At 38.8% G+C, this 18,488-nt stretch overlaps 1 protein-coding gene across 1 annotated transcript in view; it reads left to right on the top strand.

The window, feature by feature from the left end:
* Window positions 1-17,934, top strand: part of LOC145554053 (ras-specific guanine nucleotide-releasing factor 2-like) — a 34,547-nt gene extending 16,613 nt beyond the window's left edge. Inside the window, exons 5-14 of the mRNA XM_081613314.1 lie at window positions 9,759-9,865; window positions 13,196-13,308; window positions 13,449-13,509; window positions 13,684-13,787; window positions 15,405-15,489; window positions 16,225-16,422; window positions 16,519-16,598; window positions 16,685-16,802; window positions 17,428-17,496; window positions 17,575-17,934. Coding sequence (XP_081469440.1) covers window positions 9,759-9,865; window positions 13,196-13,308; window positions 13,449-13,509; window positions 13,684-13,787; window positions 15,405-15,489; window positions 16,225-16,422; window positions 16,519-16,598; window positions 16,685-16,802; window positions 17,428-17,496; window positions 17,575-17,670 — 1,031 coding nt within the window. The 3' untranslated portion in view covers window positions 17,671-17,934. The remainder of the gene's footprint in view (window positions 1-9,758; window positions 9,866-13,195; window positions 13,309-13,448; window positions 13,510-13,683; window positions 13,788-15,404; window positions 15,490-16,224; window positions 16,423-16,518; window positions 16,599-16,684; window positions 16,803-17,427; window positions 17,497-17,574) is intronic.
* The last annotated feature ends 554 nt before the right edge of the window (window positions 17,935-18,488 follow it).

Raw genomic sequence — 18,488 nt, 5'->3', positions numbered from 1 at the left:
CACACATAGCAATTCACCTCTTTCTCCTCATGAGCAGTCCTGTTCATCAGCTGCCGCCACAGGTTGGTGCTGTAGTCATGTGGGTGGAAAGTGATGTCACTTCCTCCTCTAAACATCAGACATGCTGCAGTCACAGCACAGTAGAAGATCCATCTTGCATATGGAGTCTCCATTGCTGCTCGGCACGTAGAGATGTCAAAACCCCCAACCTAAAGACGGGGGAATCTTAAGCGTTTCTTCACCGGGTTTGAGACGAGCCACCCTAAAAAATAGCCCCCCTTTGAAGTCCGGTCTTCCTCCCTCCGCCTACTTAGGGGTTCAAACACTCTCTGCAGCTTGCAGTGACTGAGATGTCTCCAGCTGGGTCTTTACGGCTGTTAGTGTGGTCATCAGCACCTGGAAGGGTCCTTCCCAGTGTGGGCTGGCCCAATTCTTAGACCCAGTCTCCTGGCTGGATGGGGTGGTTTTATTTATTTCCTGTAGAGGAGAACAGTCAGACGGCAGTAAATTTGCATTTAACACCTCTTTCTGTTTCAGGATTCTGATCATATAATCTACCAAAGTTTGCTCCTTATCTGCTTTCTGTAAATCTGAAGGAAATATAGGTAATCTATATGATCTTCCATGAATTATTTCAAATGGTGTTAACCCTTCCTGTGTGGGTGTAATTCTCATATATAGTTTTACCAAATCTAAACAGTCTGGCCTTGGCTTGCCAGTAGTTTCCATGCATTTCTTCAATCTGCTTTTCACAGTACCATTGGTTCTTTCCACCAATCCTGCACTCTGGGGGTGGTAGGCACAGTGATTCTTTAATGTCATTCCTAAGTGAGTAACCATGTTTTGTACTACCTGGTTTACAAAATGTGGCCCATTGTCACTATAAATAGTTTGTGGGATGCCATGTGTTGGAATAATAGTTTTACATATAGCTTTAGCTACTGTCAAAGCATCTGCATGCTCTCCTGGAACTATTTCAACCCATTTAGAAAAAGCATCAATCATCACCAAACAATATTTATGTGGTCCACTTTGTGTGAGTTCAATAAAGTCCATATGCATTGTTTGAAATGGATGAGGGTTTTGGGAAACTTCCTCTTCTTGGTCTAATGTTTCCTTGAGGATTGTTTCTGACACAAACTGGACATGCAGTACAAAAATTTTTTAAGTAAGAATTGAATCCATATGTGGTAAAATGCTGTTGTAGCATAGAAATCATCCCCCCTGTTGACACATGACAATTCCCATGTGTCAAAATTGCTGCTGATTTTGGAAGGACCGGCTTACTATTTACTGAAAAAATGTTATCATCATTCAGTGTCGCCCCTTTAGTTATCCACATTTGTTTTTCTGTGTTTGGAGCATTATCTTGCATGTCTTTTAACACAGCTTTGTCTATTACTTGAGGATCTTCTATCTGTATTAAGAAATTGTCTCCCCCATGCTTCCCAGTTGCAGCTTCCTTTGCTACTTTATCAGCTAATCTATTGCCACTTGAAACCTCATCCTGTCCCGTGGTGTGCGCTGCACACTTACAAACTGCTAGTTTAGCTGGTAAATGTATGGCCTGCAAAAGATTCTTAAGCAAGGATGCATGGGTGACTGGTTTCCCTGTAGATGTTATCAAATTCATCAAAGCATAACTCTTTCTAAATAAAAATAACCATCCTGAAATTAAACCAAAACCTCAAATCCTCTAATTTTCCATTTCTTTATAAATTTAACAATCATCAATTAATCAACCCTAGATTAAAAGTTTTAAACTTTAGTCTAGAAAAGATTGCTTTAATTCACAATCATCAGTTTGGAGTAACTAATTACATCCACTAGAGTGGCTTAAGATATCAAATTGTCCTTAACTTTGTATTTCGGTCCAACTGACAGTGTAATTTTTATGTTATTTTTTTTTAAAGTAAATGATTAATAATTTGATTAGTTACTCAGTTCTAGAGTACAGTTTGTTTAATTCCTCAAAATCACCTCCACATACAAGCGACACTAACAGAAACATAAAACAGATTCGCAGTCAATCAAAATTTTATCAGTCAAACTTTCAGTCTGTTCTTATTACTTTCTTTGGTGCTTATTGCTTATCATATTTTAGTCTAAGTCTGTTCATTGCTGAGCTTTTAGTAATTGCAGTTTTCCCTTCACAGCTTCCCAACCTATGGCTTGTGGACCCTGAGAGATCACTGGTCCTTCTGTTAAGGACTGAGTTAACGGGTACAAAGTGGACGATTTTATTTAACATTGTACCTAAAAGCCTTCAATATGTCCTTTTCTAGCTAGATAATTCCTTCCTGCTAGTAAGTAAGCAAGCAAGTCCTCATTACAGTAGCAGTGTGTGTATCACAGCAGTGTGTGTGTATAACTTATCTCGCATTTCTCCTTTCTGTCTCACTTCTCGCTTCCGGCTCCTGCTGCTGGCGTCGCTGCAGCTGGTCCTCCCTCTGTCTCTTGCTCCCTGTCAGTCCAACTTGCTGGTGTTGGATTTTTTTTTTTTTTTTAATTTTTTTATTTTTTTAAGTTTTCCAGACCGTCCCTCAGTGAAATATCTAGATTATCCACCAAGGAAACAAACGTCAAACAGTTTGGTTTGCTGTCTTTGTCTCTGAAGTATATTATCTTTTCCTTTCCCTGTGCTGCTACCAAAAAACGTACCAGCGGAGGTTGTAAAGTTCAGTTGCATCCATACACTGGGGTATAGTTTCAGTCCAAATGTCCATCAGGACACCATACAGTAGTCTGCTGCATGGCAGTTCCCAGATGTCCAGGAATCAGGATCAGCGGACACTTCAGTACGTTCAGTGCTCAGATGGTGGAAATCTTCCTTGTCATTTTTGTCTTCTTATCACTGTCATTGGCTGGTGATGAGGGAGGGACGTCATCTGATCCACGACAGGACAGGTCTGAGTTGAGGTCAGAGGTTGGACTCACCGCAGCGAGGCTCAGACAGAGGAAAAGGAAAGAAGCAAATAGGAGTAAGATTAGGGGTTGTCTTTCTTTCTGTGATTTTTATCCATAAATATATTTATAAATCTTTTCTCTCTTGTGATCGTATAGTTTTTAGCCACACATTGCCCACATTTTAAGAAGTCATAAATCCTTTACAATATTAAATTTTAAAGTGTAACATGTAAGTTCATGTTAACTTAGTCTGAGTTACATCTCACCAGAGAACAATCAATTACTCTAAATTTGTTGATCTCAGTGCTGCAGACCGTGAAGTCAGCGGGCAGCCCTCCTCTCAAGGCCTAAGAGAGTTACTGAGGCTGGATATTGTCCAGGTCGGTACCTTACTCTGACCGCTGACCCCTCCAGATATACAGCCAAAAGATCATGGCACCAATTCGGTGTTATACTCTAATTATGACACTATACATTAAACATCGTTCTCTGAGGAGAATGTTTTCTATTTAGTTTTAGCTTTCGACTTGTCCTCCTTTAGGAAAGTCATAATTCCATTTTGAGCATGCATAAAGGTAGTTCCCATGTTTTTTTTTTTTGTTTTGTTTTTTACAGTAGGAGTCACATTTGGGGTTTACACCTTTTATTTTAGTTTTTATAATTGTTTTGCATGCTCTGGTGTCGCATAAAAGTTCAACTTCTTCTCCACAAACCATTAGTATAACATAAGGTTTTCCTTCTAATGTATTTAATAGATTCCAAGCTGCACAAATGTCCAATTTGGTCTGGTGGCGTATCTTTTTGGATTGTGGTAGGGTCAAGTCATGCTGAGGAGTTTAGCCTCTGCCGTCTTCTTCCTCCACCACCCCTTCTGTTATTCCATCTATTCTTTTTACATTCTTTCGCCCAATGATCAAGATCACCACAGTTCCAGCAACCTTCTGGATCTTTTGGAGGATTATTTGGGGTCCCATTAAGGGGTCTCCGCCCCTCTGACTGCCTCTGCCTCGTCCCCTACGGGGGCTTTGGAACAAGGCAGAAGTTTATAATTCTTCAATATCATCTATATGAAAAACAATAATAGCAGAAATGCTTGATTTATTGTCTGCTGGGACTGGGGCAGACGGAACGGCAGCAGCGGCTGGGGTGGGGTGGCTGCAGGAGCCTGCGCTCCTGCAATGTTATGGCCTTTTCTCTGCCTGCATTGAGTTCATTATCTTCTGGTTTTACAAATAAGTTTTTAAGGGCTGCTCTTTTTTCCATTTTGACATGTATGTCATGCCACCAAGAAGTCTGGACAGCGTAATTTTCATCCCTTCTTAGATCCTCAGCAAGTGAGGAATTACAACATTTATTTCCCATTATTTCAGTACTGTAATTAGCTTACAATGGCTTGGTATTTTGTGCTTTTTCTTCAAAGAGAGTGCTCTAAGTGAGCGCTTAGTGTCCCCTGAAGAACAGTCTTCTAGGCCAGACTAGTTCTGGTCCGGTTCTTCACCTAGGATTCTAATTCCGAGGACAGAAAGTTTTACTCTCAATGTTGAGCACCATTCACACTTGCACACACACAAAAAATAATATTCCCTGCCTACGCGAGGATCCCTTTAAGGGCCACCTCATCCAGAGGGGGACTCTAAATTACCCCTCCTTCCTTTTCCCTGCCTACGCGAGGATCCCTTTAACCCTAGGTTTTGTAAAACAAATGAAGATCATCCTAGTTCTAAAAAGATTAGAATTTTCTGACTATTTATTTTTTATTTTTCGTCAGGTTTCATAGGGTCAAAGAGATTTCCTCATCCAGAGAGGGGCTCTAAAATACCTCTCTTTCCTTTCCCTGCCTACGCGAGGATCCCTTTAACCCTATATGTTATGTAAAACAAATGACCTGGCAAATTTTATTTATTTATTTATTTGTTTATTTATTTATTTATTATTTATTTATTTATTCTTCTTGCTTTAAGACTATTATTGATGGGCCAGGCTTTATAGGGTCAAAGAGATTTCCTCATCCGGAGAGGGGCTCTAAATATACCTCTCCTTCCTTGGGACTCAAACCCGATTTTGGGACTCAAACCCGAACAGCTATTTTTACTCACGTTTCTGTTGGTTCGTTTTGTCTGTTCGGATCTCGTCAATCCGTCGTTGGCAGACAAAGTTGGACCTAGGACGCTGGCCTGGCGAAGAATTCACTTCCCGGGACTTTGTTTCCAGGTTCTGTTGACTCTGGCCGTGCACGGTTTCAGCGCGTCGTCCTTTGTCTGTCAGCGAAACGGGTATGTTGAGATCCGGGTCACGGCACCAACTGTTAGGTATTTTCTGAAACCTACATGGAAAAAGAGAACCACAGACAACGTATATGAGTTTTTAGCCGACTTCTGCAGAAGGAGAAAAACTCTATCAATTGCTCCTCCGAGCCGTTCATAGAGCGTTCTGAAAACCTTCAGTTTGTTTGTCTCTTTTATTAGCAGGGGAGAGAAAGGTGTGAACAGGAATGGAGGGGGTGAAACCCACATCCTATCTTCACAGTAGGATGTGAATTCAGACAGACAGAGGGGAGACACAGAAACTAAATTAACACATAGATAGGTTCTACAGCTCAGGACTTTCCCAGGAAGATCTAAGTCACCATCTGTACAAACATGCTTGATTAAGGAAGATTTAACTTTGTCTCCCAAGTTTCAACAAATTTGAACACTAAACCTCTAAATAAAACTAGTAACATAAAATTATAAATGTAAGAATGATAACAAACATAATAACTCTAACAGTATGTAGGTTCTTGTGTTCACCAAAGAGCGTCAGCAGGGGGCGATGGTCTGTTGCTAAGGTGAAATCCCTACCCCATAGGTACTGGTGAAACTTTTGTACTCCATAAATCAGTCCTAGAGCTTCTTTTCTATTTGAGAGTACTTTTTTCTGCTGGGGACAGCGTTCGGGAAGCGTATGCAATCGGTCTCTCCTCCCCACTTGGCATTGTGTGCTGTACAACTGCACCGATGCCATATGCTGAAGCATCACATGCTAAAATGAGTGGCAGGTTGGGGTCATAGTGCACCAGGACCCGATCACTCGTCAGCAGAACTTTGCACCTGTTGAACGCTGCCTGCTCTGGTTCTGTCCATCTCCAAGTCACTCTGTCTTTCAGTAACTTGTAAAGTGGAGCAAGGGCTGTGCTTTGCATTGGCACAAATCTCCCATAATAGTTAACAAGTCCCAGGAATGCTTGAAGTTCTTTCACATTAGTAGGAGCAGGAGCATCCTGTATAGCCCTCACTTTTTCTTCTGAAGGGTGGGCTCCATGTTTATCCAGGACGTGTCCCAGATACTCAATTCATGGCTTGTTAAACTCACACTTGGAACGTTTCACTCGCAGGCCATTTTACTGAAGGCATCGCAGAACCTTTTCCAGGTTGCATAGATGTTCTGCTTTTGAGCGTCCAGTGATAAGCAAGTCATCCAGGAAGACCACCACTGGTAACCCTTTCATTATGTTTTCCATAATGCGCTGAAAAATAGATGGAGCTGTGCTGATTCCAAAAGGAAGCCTGTTGTAAACAAACAGTCCTTTATGAGTATTGATAGTTGTGTACTTCTTAGAATTCTCATTCAACAGTACTTGTTGATAGGCTGCTGCCAGATCTATCTTTGAGAAGTACTTTCCCCCACTGAGTGTCGCCAGAAGCTCCTCCAAACGTGGAAAGGGGGTTTGTATCAGCTTCAAGCGCTTGGTTCACCGACACTTTGTAATCCCCACATAAACGGATGGAAGCGTCCCTCTTTAGCACTAGCACTATCGGTGCTGCCCACTCGCTGTGTTTCACAGGTGTAATGATGTTACATTTTTCCAGTCTTTCAAGTTCTTTTTCCACCTTTTCCTTCATCGCGAACGGGAGAGGCCTGTGTTTACATAATTTAAATGGCACCTCAGGTCTGACCACGATGGTAGCTTTAATGTCTTTCAATGTGCCCAACTCATCCTTGAATACATCACTGTAAGCATCCAAAAGCTCATTGAGTGATAGATGTTTTGACTCACCCATGTACTTAATCTGCTGCCAGTTAAGCCGGAGTTTTGTCAATCAGTTCCTTCCACACAGTGAAGCACCATGTCCCCTAACAATCAACAGTGGCAAATCCACGACTTGGTCTTCATACTCCACTTTTGTCCCAAAACACTTATACATCCTCCATTGTAAGCTTTGAGCTTCACTTTAGCCAGCTGCAAAGGCAGGTGAGAGAACTTCTTCAAGTATATAGGATGTGAAATGACACTCTTTGCTGCTCCTGTGTCAATTTCCATTTCCAAATCAACATTGTCAACTGCAAATGTTGCTTTATATCGTTCATCATCCTCAGCATTAACAGTCAAAATGGCTGACTCCTCTTCAGGGTCTTCCTCAGCTGTCACATACTTTGTCTCTCTGCTGCTCTTATTTGGCACAATATTTTCATGACTCTTTTACACCTTAGCCCGACATGCTTTCCTAATATGTCCAATCTTTCCACAATTACGACATTTAGTCTCTTTGAAATTACATTCATTTGCATGGTGGTTTTTTCCTTTGCATCTGTAGCACATACTTGTTTTTATTGGCCTCAACTTGTGAATGTTTGCCTCACTAGCCCATTCACCTTCGGTGCCTCTCAGCTCTCGAGTGTCTCTGTCTGCAGTCTCCATATTGAGAGCAATCTCAAAAGCTTTGGCGAAGGTCAGCCGGTCCTCCGAAAGCAGCCTCCTCTGGCACGCTTTGTTTTTAATTCCACTTACGAACCGATCCCTCAGTGCAGAATCCAGCGACGCACCAAAATCACAGTTAGCTGCTTGTTGTTTAAGCTCTGCGACATACTGGACACAACAGTCTGACTCGCCTTTTGGTTGCATCTATTAAAACGGAAACGTTCAGCAACTAATAAGGGCTTGGGCTCATAGTGTTCTTTCAAAATGTCCACAATATCGTCAAAAGTCTTGTCTTTTGGTTTTTCAGGCTGTACTAAGTTTCGTAAAAGTCCATATGCTTTAGCACCCATTACACTTAGTAACACCGCCATGTGCTTTTCTTCGTCAATGCCGTTAGCTTCCAGGGACTGCTCTAGCCGCTCGATATAAGCTGTCCACAGCTCAACCTCCGGCCTGAAGTCATCTATCTTGCCAACCTGAGCCATTGTACTCACTAGTACTGACACTTGACGTCTCCTCTCCTCCAAAAAATATCCTCGTCACCAATTGTAATGTCTTAAAGAACAGAGGAGGTTCGGACCATTTTCCGTATCTCTTTATTGTAGTGCTAACCGAAGTAACCACAGAGTGAGAGCTTGCACGGCTCACCATACAGGACTGTACCAACTCAGGTAAACCGTGGGGGGTAAATACACCACAGACGCCATGGATGTGCAGCCCTCTGCTAGGTCCTTATGGAAAACCGAGAGCAGCAGAGATACCAGTGTATAAGCCCAGTGCAGCTTGTATATGTACGTTTCCAGTTTTTTGTTTTCCAAAAAATTTGAAGGTGCCGTTTATTGTATGGGGCGCTATATAGTTCGGAAAATATGGCTATTGGTCTTAAAAGATTTTTTGAAAATGAATTAATTATCTGCAAATAATGTCATTTTCGAGTGTCTGCTCTAGTAGTGACTATCGGCGTAATCATGTAATTTTCTTACCACTAGATGGCAGTAGGTACAGAACATTTTACATTAAAACAAGAGAATTAGTGATGCATGAATATTACAGTTAGCAGTGAGAGCACTGAATCTAGAAAGACTGACGACAGTGATGGAAAAGACAGAGAAGCTCAGCAATAGTTGGAAAGAACATGGATCCATTTCCCACATCATGTCTGTGTGAAGTGAGCTTCTCCAGTCTGGCTACTATAAAAACTAAAAACAGAGAGAGACTGAGAGTTGTTGAGGAAGAGCTTTGTCTTTCTTCAATTTCTGCCAGGAAATAAGATCTGTTTTCATCCAAACATACACAGGTTTCACACTAGGTGGGTAAAATATACAGATATTTACATTTTGTACGTGCAACTCTTCATATTCTAACAGTGAATATGAAGTGAAATGTTTCCCAAATATTATTGCTTCTTTCAGAATAAGGATTGTTTTCTGTATTCTGGTTATAAGATGCTTTTGGAGTAGTTTGTAAAACACTTTGAAGTTTCTACATCTTCCTTAAACTTAACACCACTGTCTTGTGATACTTTTCAGGTGTATTTTTGAAGTGGACATGTTAAGTGCAATTTGAAATAAGAAATGTAAAATATGATAAAAATATTTTTTTCTGTTTATTTGATTCATATTCAAGACACTTTGATAAGAATGACTATATATGTAATATAGGTGGCTACAGAGTATCTTTGTTTACATTTTGGTTGATGGTGTGCCTTGTGATTTTTTCAATTAAAATAATGTACCTTGGCTCAAAAAAGGTTGAAAAACACTGATTTAAAGATAACAGGAAGGAAATGGCTGCCTGCGAAGGATATTTCTAATGAGCTAATAAGCTGTTATAGTTTTAAAAGCACATTTGCTTTTAAAAATCGATGTTTTAGGGTGCGCTCATGCTGCAGCCTGAAGTGACTCAATTCCGATTATAATTACTTTAAAAATCTCACATTTAGAAAACTGTAGTAATATGTTTTTAGTTTTTTCAATATATGTATTTGGATTGAAGTCATTTTCACAGAACTAAAGAACAATATTTACACAGAAGGTGTTTGCTAACTAAATCTGGACCCTATATATATATATATATATATATATATATATATATATATATATATATATATATATATATATATATATATATATATATATATATATTTTTTTTTTCTTTTTGGTTTCTTTTCTAGGTTTTAGTAACTTTGAGAAAACATGTGATAAGGAATTCATCATCCGCAGAGCTGCTACCAACAGAGTCCTCAATGTGCTGTGGCACTGGGTCTCTAAACACTCCCAGGTGAGTCAAAGAGGAAACACTTTCCATATCCACAGTCTGTTTCAGTCAGTCAGACTTTAGTAATGTATGTATTCTAGCAAAAACATACTTAATAAGATAACCTGATTCATTTTGGGGGATTTTCCTTGTGTCAAACAAACCTGCATTTGTTTGAGTTAGCACTAGGAGACTAGGATGATTTTAGTTTTATCCTAGTTGGATGAAATTAATCTGTCTTTTCTGCCCACACACTGATCAAGGTAGTCTTTGACTCATTCAGATTAGTTTGAACTGTATTATTGTAACATCAAAATATGTAATAAAACATGAATTAACTCAAAGAATGCTAAAGTAATATTGCACTCCAGTATGAATATGTAGGCCGTGCTTGAACACCAAGGTTTGTTTTGGAGAAGACACCAAATAAGCTCTAATTTGGTCCTGTTAGTCTTGGAATTAGCTTAACTTGAGAACAACCAGTTCACAGCACAGAGCAGAAGTGAAGATAAAACATTATTTTTATAAAGTAATGCTTCCATAAATAATAACCTTTGGACAATTGATTCCTAATCTATTTATCAGCTATCACAATGATGGATCTTAGTTAGTATTTGGGAAACCAAGAAGGCGGCTTTAGAGTGTGTTTACCCTCCCAAGATGGTGACTTATGCAGACCAACAGAATCTGGTGTTTTGCTGTTTCAATCTATTTTAAGACTAACTTAAGCACCATAAATAACAACATTAAAATTATGAGAAGAAGGGATTTTGTAAGCTAGCTTACAAAATCAAACAGGTGAATCAATAATGGCTACCTTTAGCTTAATTAGAATTTAGTTTTTGAGAAAATGAATATTTAGCATATTTTTAAAGATGATTCTGTGTAGCTTGAGGAAAAGAAATGAAAGAAAAATTCCAGCAAAACACAGTAAAATCACTTTTGTGTTAAAATGACTCTTTATAACCTTATGAAACACTGTTTATGCCACAGGACTACCAGCCTGGTTGTGTCACAGCAGTTTGAAGGATTAGCACAGTGAAACAGTCAATCAAACAATATTGAAATTGTTTTACCTACGCTGCCAGACACAACCTCTTACTTTTCTCTTGTGAAAGTTTCCACAGAACAAGGAAAGCTGTGGTGTGTCCTCAGTGAAAAAACAGAGAATGAGTAAAGGGGAGTATTTGCTGTGCTAGTGGGGAAAAGGCGGTTAGCCACTCGGCTAGCAGCTAAAGGAGAGCTTGCACATCCATAATAAAATGCTATTAACTTTGCACTTCCATCTCATTCACATTTTCAAACATTAAATTATGTTGTGGAGAGATATAAAAGGCAAAATGGAATGAATGCAAAATATTTATATAAAACTTTTGATTAAACTACAAATACCTTATTCTACTTTGTTTGCTAATGTGGCAAAACAAAGGTAGGACCTGTAGGTTACCATGGCTGCAATTATGCCACACGTCCCTCAGTGCTTTTCACATACAGCCGAAAGAGACAGCACCCCTTTGAGAAGCATGCCTAAAAAACCTGCTGGTTGCTTTTGCTCTCACTGTGTCTCTTCTTCCGTTGTTGCTATCCGTGACAGAGGTGCTTTTTTGCACTGCATGTCCTTCCCACCATGGACGCACGCAAAAAGGTCAGCCTCATCCCCAGGGAGCTTCAGAGAACTATCATTTTTGACTAAGATTATATAAGGAGCTATTTTTGTAGCTGGATTCTACCTGGAAAGATAAACTTGTTTGAGTCGGCTGAGAAAAACAGCTCTTGGTTTAGGAGGACGAGGTGTTTTTGACCTTCCAGTCACAAATTATTAAAGTGAATGGAAAAATATATGAATTTGGTTTGGTTTCTAACACTATATTGATGAGTAAAATGTGAAGCTCTTCTAGTGTTGAGGTGTCCAAGTTGGTCAATTGCAACTAACAAAGTTGTACTAACATCGAGTCTTGTTACATTTATGAAGTGTCACTTTTGATGTCCACCATTTTGAGTACTGAGGATGTAAGTGAGATGAAAGGTGTAAGACTCTCAGTGCAGCTGAATCAGGACAAAGCAACTATTGCCATGATATCAATCAATCATGTAGCGCATTTCAGCAACAAGGTTGTTCAAAGTGCTTTACATTGTAATAACCTAAAAATAAAATAAAAAAATCATAAACACAACAGCTGTGGAAAATATAGAGGAACTCAAAGGTGCTAAACTCATGAATTAAGAGACGATACACAAAACTTCATTCTCTCCGGCTCACTGACAACCAGGAAGACATTTAATGCACATCTGCGGAATCACATATTACATTTTCATCATCTCATTTCATCGTCTCAGAATCCTAAATGTCTTGTCTTCTGCTTCTGGCTTCGAGCATTTATACCGCTTTCAGTCTGCTGTTGTGTGTTGGAAACCATCTGACCAATGGCATTCTGAATCTTGCTTCTGGCTCTGTTTTACATTGAGTGTGTGTTGTAAGTTCCGAGAATTCTGGGCTGACCTCGTGGAAGTTAAATCTGCTCCCTCACAGGACCATTAGTCAGATTGTTAGTTCTTATCTGTCCAAACAGAGACTCTGGCTGAGTCCCTTGCCTGCCTGGAATGTCTCGTACAACACCTTATTTGGTGTTGAACCAGCACAACGTAACACATTCCTTTTCAGTAAAACATATCTTAATGTGAATTAACACAACTTTTAACTATTAACATAATTATATTCCTCAACAAAAACAATAACAGACATTACATTTTCTAAAATGTAACAATTTTGATTGTTAAAGTCATCAATACTCATCAAATATATTGGTTAATTCTCCATTTATGATGATTCAAAAGCATCTTTAAACAGGTGGCTTTAAAGGAATTCAGTGTTTCAGCTGTTTTGCCGTTTTCTGGAAGTTTGTCCATGATCTAGCTAAATTTATCCTTGACTAAATGTTTGATGCACCAACCCTGAGTGATCCCAAATGGTGAAATTGTTATCAGAACTTATTTTTAAAAAGTCATTTTAGGGGAGAGTCAAACTTAATGAGAGCAGAGAGCGTCTGTGTAGCACAGCATGAGTCTGAGTAACATTAATATCAGGTCATTGCAATAAGATTAAAGTAAAACTGTAATTCCAATAAGTGTTTTGTATGTGAGTTATTAATGCTTCTGTAGCAACGCACATATCAGAATTTCTTTTCCTACTTTTTCATTAGTTTCTCTACCAGATTTCCTCACCACGTTCCTTTTTTCTTGATGGATTTTAAACTGGCTGCCATTATGTCACCAGTTGCTCTGATGCTGTTCTGCTGTGTGCTTCACATCATCTCAGCTGAAGCTTTCCGATGCAGTATGCCGTGTCTCTGTCAGGACTTTGACGTGAACGGTGAGCTGAAGACAGGAGTGATCAGTCTGCTGGAGGAGGTGCTGCGAGACCCAAATCTTCTGCCCCAAGAGAGAAAAGCAGCAACTAACATTTTAAGGTGCAGACCATTTACTGGCAAACTTCATAATATCTGAGGTTTCTTTTACTCATTTGTTGTAATTATTTTGCTGTCAAATGTTAGATATTTATAATTTTCCTTGATGTATCTTCAAATTGACACTGCGGTTTGCTTTGCAGTGCCATTTCTCAGAATGAACCAGACGACACTCAGCTGAGGATAGAAGACATCCTACAGATGGTCAGTGTGAGTTTATGTGAAACGCTTCACTGAATGCGTTCAATGAAACAAAGTTTGAAATGACTTCTCTTGTTATAATGAAACAGAAAAGCTGCTTGTAAATTTAAAGTTGTTAGCAATCTTTATGCTGCGGTTCCCACACAGTAAGCTGATGTGTGTCTGTGTGTGAACAAGGTGGAGAGTCCTAAAGCCGAGTGTTTTGAGTCCCTCTCAGCTATGGAGATGGCAGAGCAGATCACGCTGCTGGATCACATCGTTTTCAGGAGCATTCCCTATGAGTGAGTACACAGTGATACTGTCAGTGTGAGTTTGTTTGTTACAGTGATACTGTGTACTCACTGTCATACTGTACACAGTCATACTGTGGCCACTACTGTACCATCAATCGGCCCCAGGAGGTTTATGTTTGGATGAAATCTGTCCAACTCTATCCAAGCATTATATAAATAACAGCAGCTGGAATGGGTAAAATAACTCATATAAAACAGTAAGTAATGATAATCTAACAGGAGATTGCCTTAAAGTAGCAGCAGACCACCTTTATTTACATTTTGTTACATTACTAAACAGACTGCAATCCATTTTATTGAGGTTTTACATGGCAGTTCACTACAATACAGATCATAATTGTGATAATTTAAACATTTTCTTTCATATTAAACAACTAGTTTAGTTTCACTGTCTTTAATTTCAGTTTATATCAATCTGCTGTGAGGCGGTATTCTAGAACTGTGTGTTGTAGGCCAGCAGGGGGAGCTAGAGAGGCCTCAGAAAGTTAAAGGGAAGATGAGGGGGTGGGAATGCAAAAAAAGCCATAAATTTCTAATTAAATGTTTTGTAATCTGTTTTCAAATTGTTATTATGAAGCATAAGTAAAAATAATTTATTGAAATGTTATTTGCCAGGCTCATGTTTGTGATTGGCTGCTGGTCATCGCTACAAAGCGTGAAGTGGGGAAGTTTCTGTCAAGAAAAGACTGAAGGAACTGTGGAGATTAAATTAAATTTGATGTGTGATAAATGAATTATTACATATTTTTGTCATAACCAGAATATGGGATTGTGGTGGAACATTATTTTATCACATAACAAATATGTTGACGTAATATGACATAAAGATCAAATTAATAAAGTCAAAAATCTTCTACCACAGAACTTATGGACAACTAAATCCAGAAGATACGAGGCAACATTAAATGCTAACCAAATGAAACAATTATCGAACAGTGAATCAAAGTGAGGAGAAACATTTGGAAAGTTATTGTTTCTTTACATATTTTGCAGCAAGGAAAATATTCAGATGTTCTCCTTAAAATCTGACTAAGCTGAAGCTACTTTTCAAAGAAAAATATGTAAACATTTCAGTTTGTTGATGTTCAAAGCAGCTACAGACAAATCATGTAAGATGTGCAGCTGTGATTATAATGAGAAGCAGTTCTGCAAAAAATGTATTAAACCATTCAGTGGATCATGTGAAAACATTAAAGGGTCACCTTTCAGATTGACTGTGTTGGGTAAAATTAATCATTTTAACTAATCATTGTTTCATCATTTTATTTGAGTGTTTTATCTACATGTGTTCAGTTACCTTTGACCAGTCATGCGTTAAGGTTCTTTCTGTATCTATAATGTAATTTCCTACTCAAGGGGTACATCTGTTCTGTTATCTCAGCATTGTTCTACTGAAGAAGGTCATCATAATAAAAGCTAATTCCAATCAGAGTGGAGCAGAGCTCACCAGTCTTTGATCCTGAGCGGGTTAGAGGTTGTGGATCTCTCCCTTTACAAAGGAAGTCATAAAACCCTCATTTGTCTTGTGTCTGGTTCTAAACAGGTCTTGAGCTAACTTTAAAAAACCCCAACAGACTGACCATCTCACTTTGTTTGTCCACTCAGGGAGTTTTTGGGTCAGGGCTGGATGAAGGTGGACAAGACTGAAAGGACTCCATACATCATGAAGACCAGCCAGCACTTTAATGATGTAAGAAACCCTCGTAGAAAACTCACCATAAGCTGCCGTTTCAAACTTTAAACTATAATGAACATTTAACACTGGAACTGGAAGACATTTTAATATCCAAAACAAATAAACAAAACACCATAAATAACAAATAGAATGAATCCTGAAGTCTCTGTAAACAAAATTGTCCTTCAAAAAAAAGTTCTGTTTGAGACAAAAACACCAAACTGAAGTCTTTTGTCATCCAGTTTTTGGTAGAAAGAGAAAAGACACAAAACAACTAATCATGCAAATGGTTATTGAGCTTGTTTTAATTTATCTAATTTATCTATTGTTTTATTTTTTTTGATTTAGTTCTTATTGTGATATATAGAATTGTGAATAAAAGTGAGAAAAACATTCTTCAAGTTAGAGTTTATATATTTTGCCACATTTGCTGCAGGTTTGAAAAGGGTTTCCAGGTCAAAGGTTAAAGCTGTTTGGGGGAACCATGACATGGAAAAGTTCCAAAACTTTTCCATGCCATCTAGAGGACCAAAGAAATACCTGCAGCGTTCAGAATTTGGGCCGTGGGCCTGGAGTTTGGCACATGTGGCTTTGATTTATTTTAAACAACAAACACTGGGGGGATTTATATTATACAATTACTGCTTCTTGCTTTGTGAATCAGACCAACATGATGGTAAAAATTTATCAAATTTTAGTGGATAACAGTTTTAGCAGATCAGATTGTTCTGTCTTGTGAAATCTCCTCAGATGAGTAACCTGGTGGTGTCTCAGATCATGACCCACAGCGACGTGGGCTCTCGGGCCGGATCCATAGAGAAGTGGCTGGCTGTGGCCGAGATCTGTCGCTGCCTCAACAACTACAATGGCGTGCTGGAGATCACCTCTGCTCTCAACCGCAGCGCCATCTACAGGCTGAGGAAAACCTGGGCTAAAGTTTGCAAACAGGTTAAGCTGAATCAGCTCACAGTACTAACATTACCTTACACACACAGAAAACCTCCAACATTACGATTTATCTTTTGTTTTGTTTTTTGTTTTCAGACCAAGGCACTGATGGACCGGCTTCAAAAGATCGTATCGTCAGAGGGAAGGTTCAAAAATCTCAGAGAGATGCTGAAAAAGTAGCTACAGTCACAGACATTCATGCTCTGCCCTGCAGCATGATGCTGACACCACTATGAGATCATTTTTCCCTCCTTGTGCGCAGCTGCAACCCTCCGTGTGTGCCGTACCTGGGCATGTACCTGACTGACCTGGCCTTCATCGAGGAGGGAACGCCCAACTTCACCGAGGACGGACTGGTCAACTTCTCCAAGATGAGAATGGTGAGACTTTATGTCTTACAGCCCAAAACACAACTCAGTTTGGCTTTTATTGTCAATACATTTTATGAAGGGCCAGCTTATTTTCTGAAGATAAAAAAAATTACTACCATAATTTTAGAGAGGTTTATACTCTCTAAAATTAAAAGTAGGGTGTCTATGAATGTTTTTTGGGGATATGGTAGAACAATGAAAATTGCCGAATCAACACAAATTATGTCTTAGATTTAGCGAGGGGCAACAAAAACATTATATTCTTATTGTAACGCCGTTTTAAAACAAACTTTTTGTGCCTTTTTCTAATTTCATCTGTTCACTAATAAACAAAAAACAAATGGATCAGTAAATGATTATGGACACAAAGCATAAAAAAGGTTTTGCATAAGACATGCCCAGTCGATTGTTTTCTTATTTGTGTCTACAAGATTTGCTCTGGAGGTTCTAGTTATTGAAAAATTAAGATGAATGGAAAAACTTTTTTTTAAAAATGTGAATCTATTTTTACACCTAATACTTTTCTGTTTAAAAAAATTTAGCATTTTTTTTTAGAAAAATGTATCATGGTTTTTATAAATCAAGATTTAATGGTATTCAAAAGCTCTTTTTGTTGCTCTCTCTTTTCCTACAGATCTCTCATATCATCCGGGAAATTCGTCAGTTTCAGCAGGCTCCTTACAGGATAGAGCACCAATCCAAGGTTTGCCTTTTTTAATAATTATTTATTTATTTAAAAAAAATACAATTATTCTTCAAGCTGTTTTTACTTCATATCCAGGTAACTCAGTTCCTGCTGGATAAGACTGTAGTAATGGATGAAGATACTCTGTATGAGCTCTCTCTGAAGATCGAACCTCGAGTCCCTCCAGGTTAATTTTACACCAGAAACCTACATCTACTGCACAGATTCACACCTCTCATCTCACAGCACCACCTTTTAAATAAAATTAGTGCTTTTATGTCACACAGGTGGTCAGCAGGTGTAGTAGGGAAACTCAGTAGACAATGCGCCTTGAGATCTAAGGTATTTATCTAGTTATTGTACTGTATCACAGAAATAACTTCTTGCCATATTCTCAAAACTTTATGAGTGTAGAAACACATCAGCACCAGAATGTTGTTGCTGTCACTCTGTGATTCGTCTTTGTTGCCTTTAACACAAAGAGAAGCTATTTCTTCATATTACATGAAACAACCATTTTTGCATTAATTAATCACATTTTAATATTGTTTCTCTGTGTGACTCGAATATTCAGGAAATTAAAGGTGCAGTATTATGTATTTTTAACCACAAATCATTTTATAGCACAATCAAGTAACTACGTTACCTTCAGTTCATGTAAAAATGCTGTATATGACATTTATGACTTTTTTTTTTAATTTGATATATAAAGGCTTTAAACTGGGTCTCTGTCTCTTTAAAAACTGGCTCTTTCTGAAACTCCAGAAGAAGTCATCACGACATGGCTCCTCTAGTAACCCTCTAGGAATGTTTTTACCAACTTTAAACTGAGAAGTAGCTCCTACAACAAGCTCGATGTTTGCTCAGGTGTTTGCTAATTGCTGCTGGCTAGCCTGAAGGAGCTGAGTGGGGGGAGAGGAAGAGGCTGCTCTGTGAGGAGGAAATTTAGAAGATTGAAAACTGCAGCACAGAGGAGGAGCTTCATCCTCGAAGGCAGGGCTTGGTCCACC

Source organism: Poecilia reticulata, chromosome 12 (assembly GCF_904066995.2).
Source record: "Poecilia reticulata chromosome 12, P_reticulata-male-v2, whole genome shotgun sequence".
Taxonomy (NCBI): Eukaryota; Metazoa; Chordata; class Actinopteri; order Cyprinodontiformes; family Poeciliidae; genus Poecilia; species Poecilia reticulata.
This window is presented reverse-complemented; position numbering and strand designations above follow the sequence as displayed.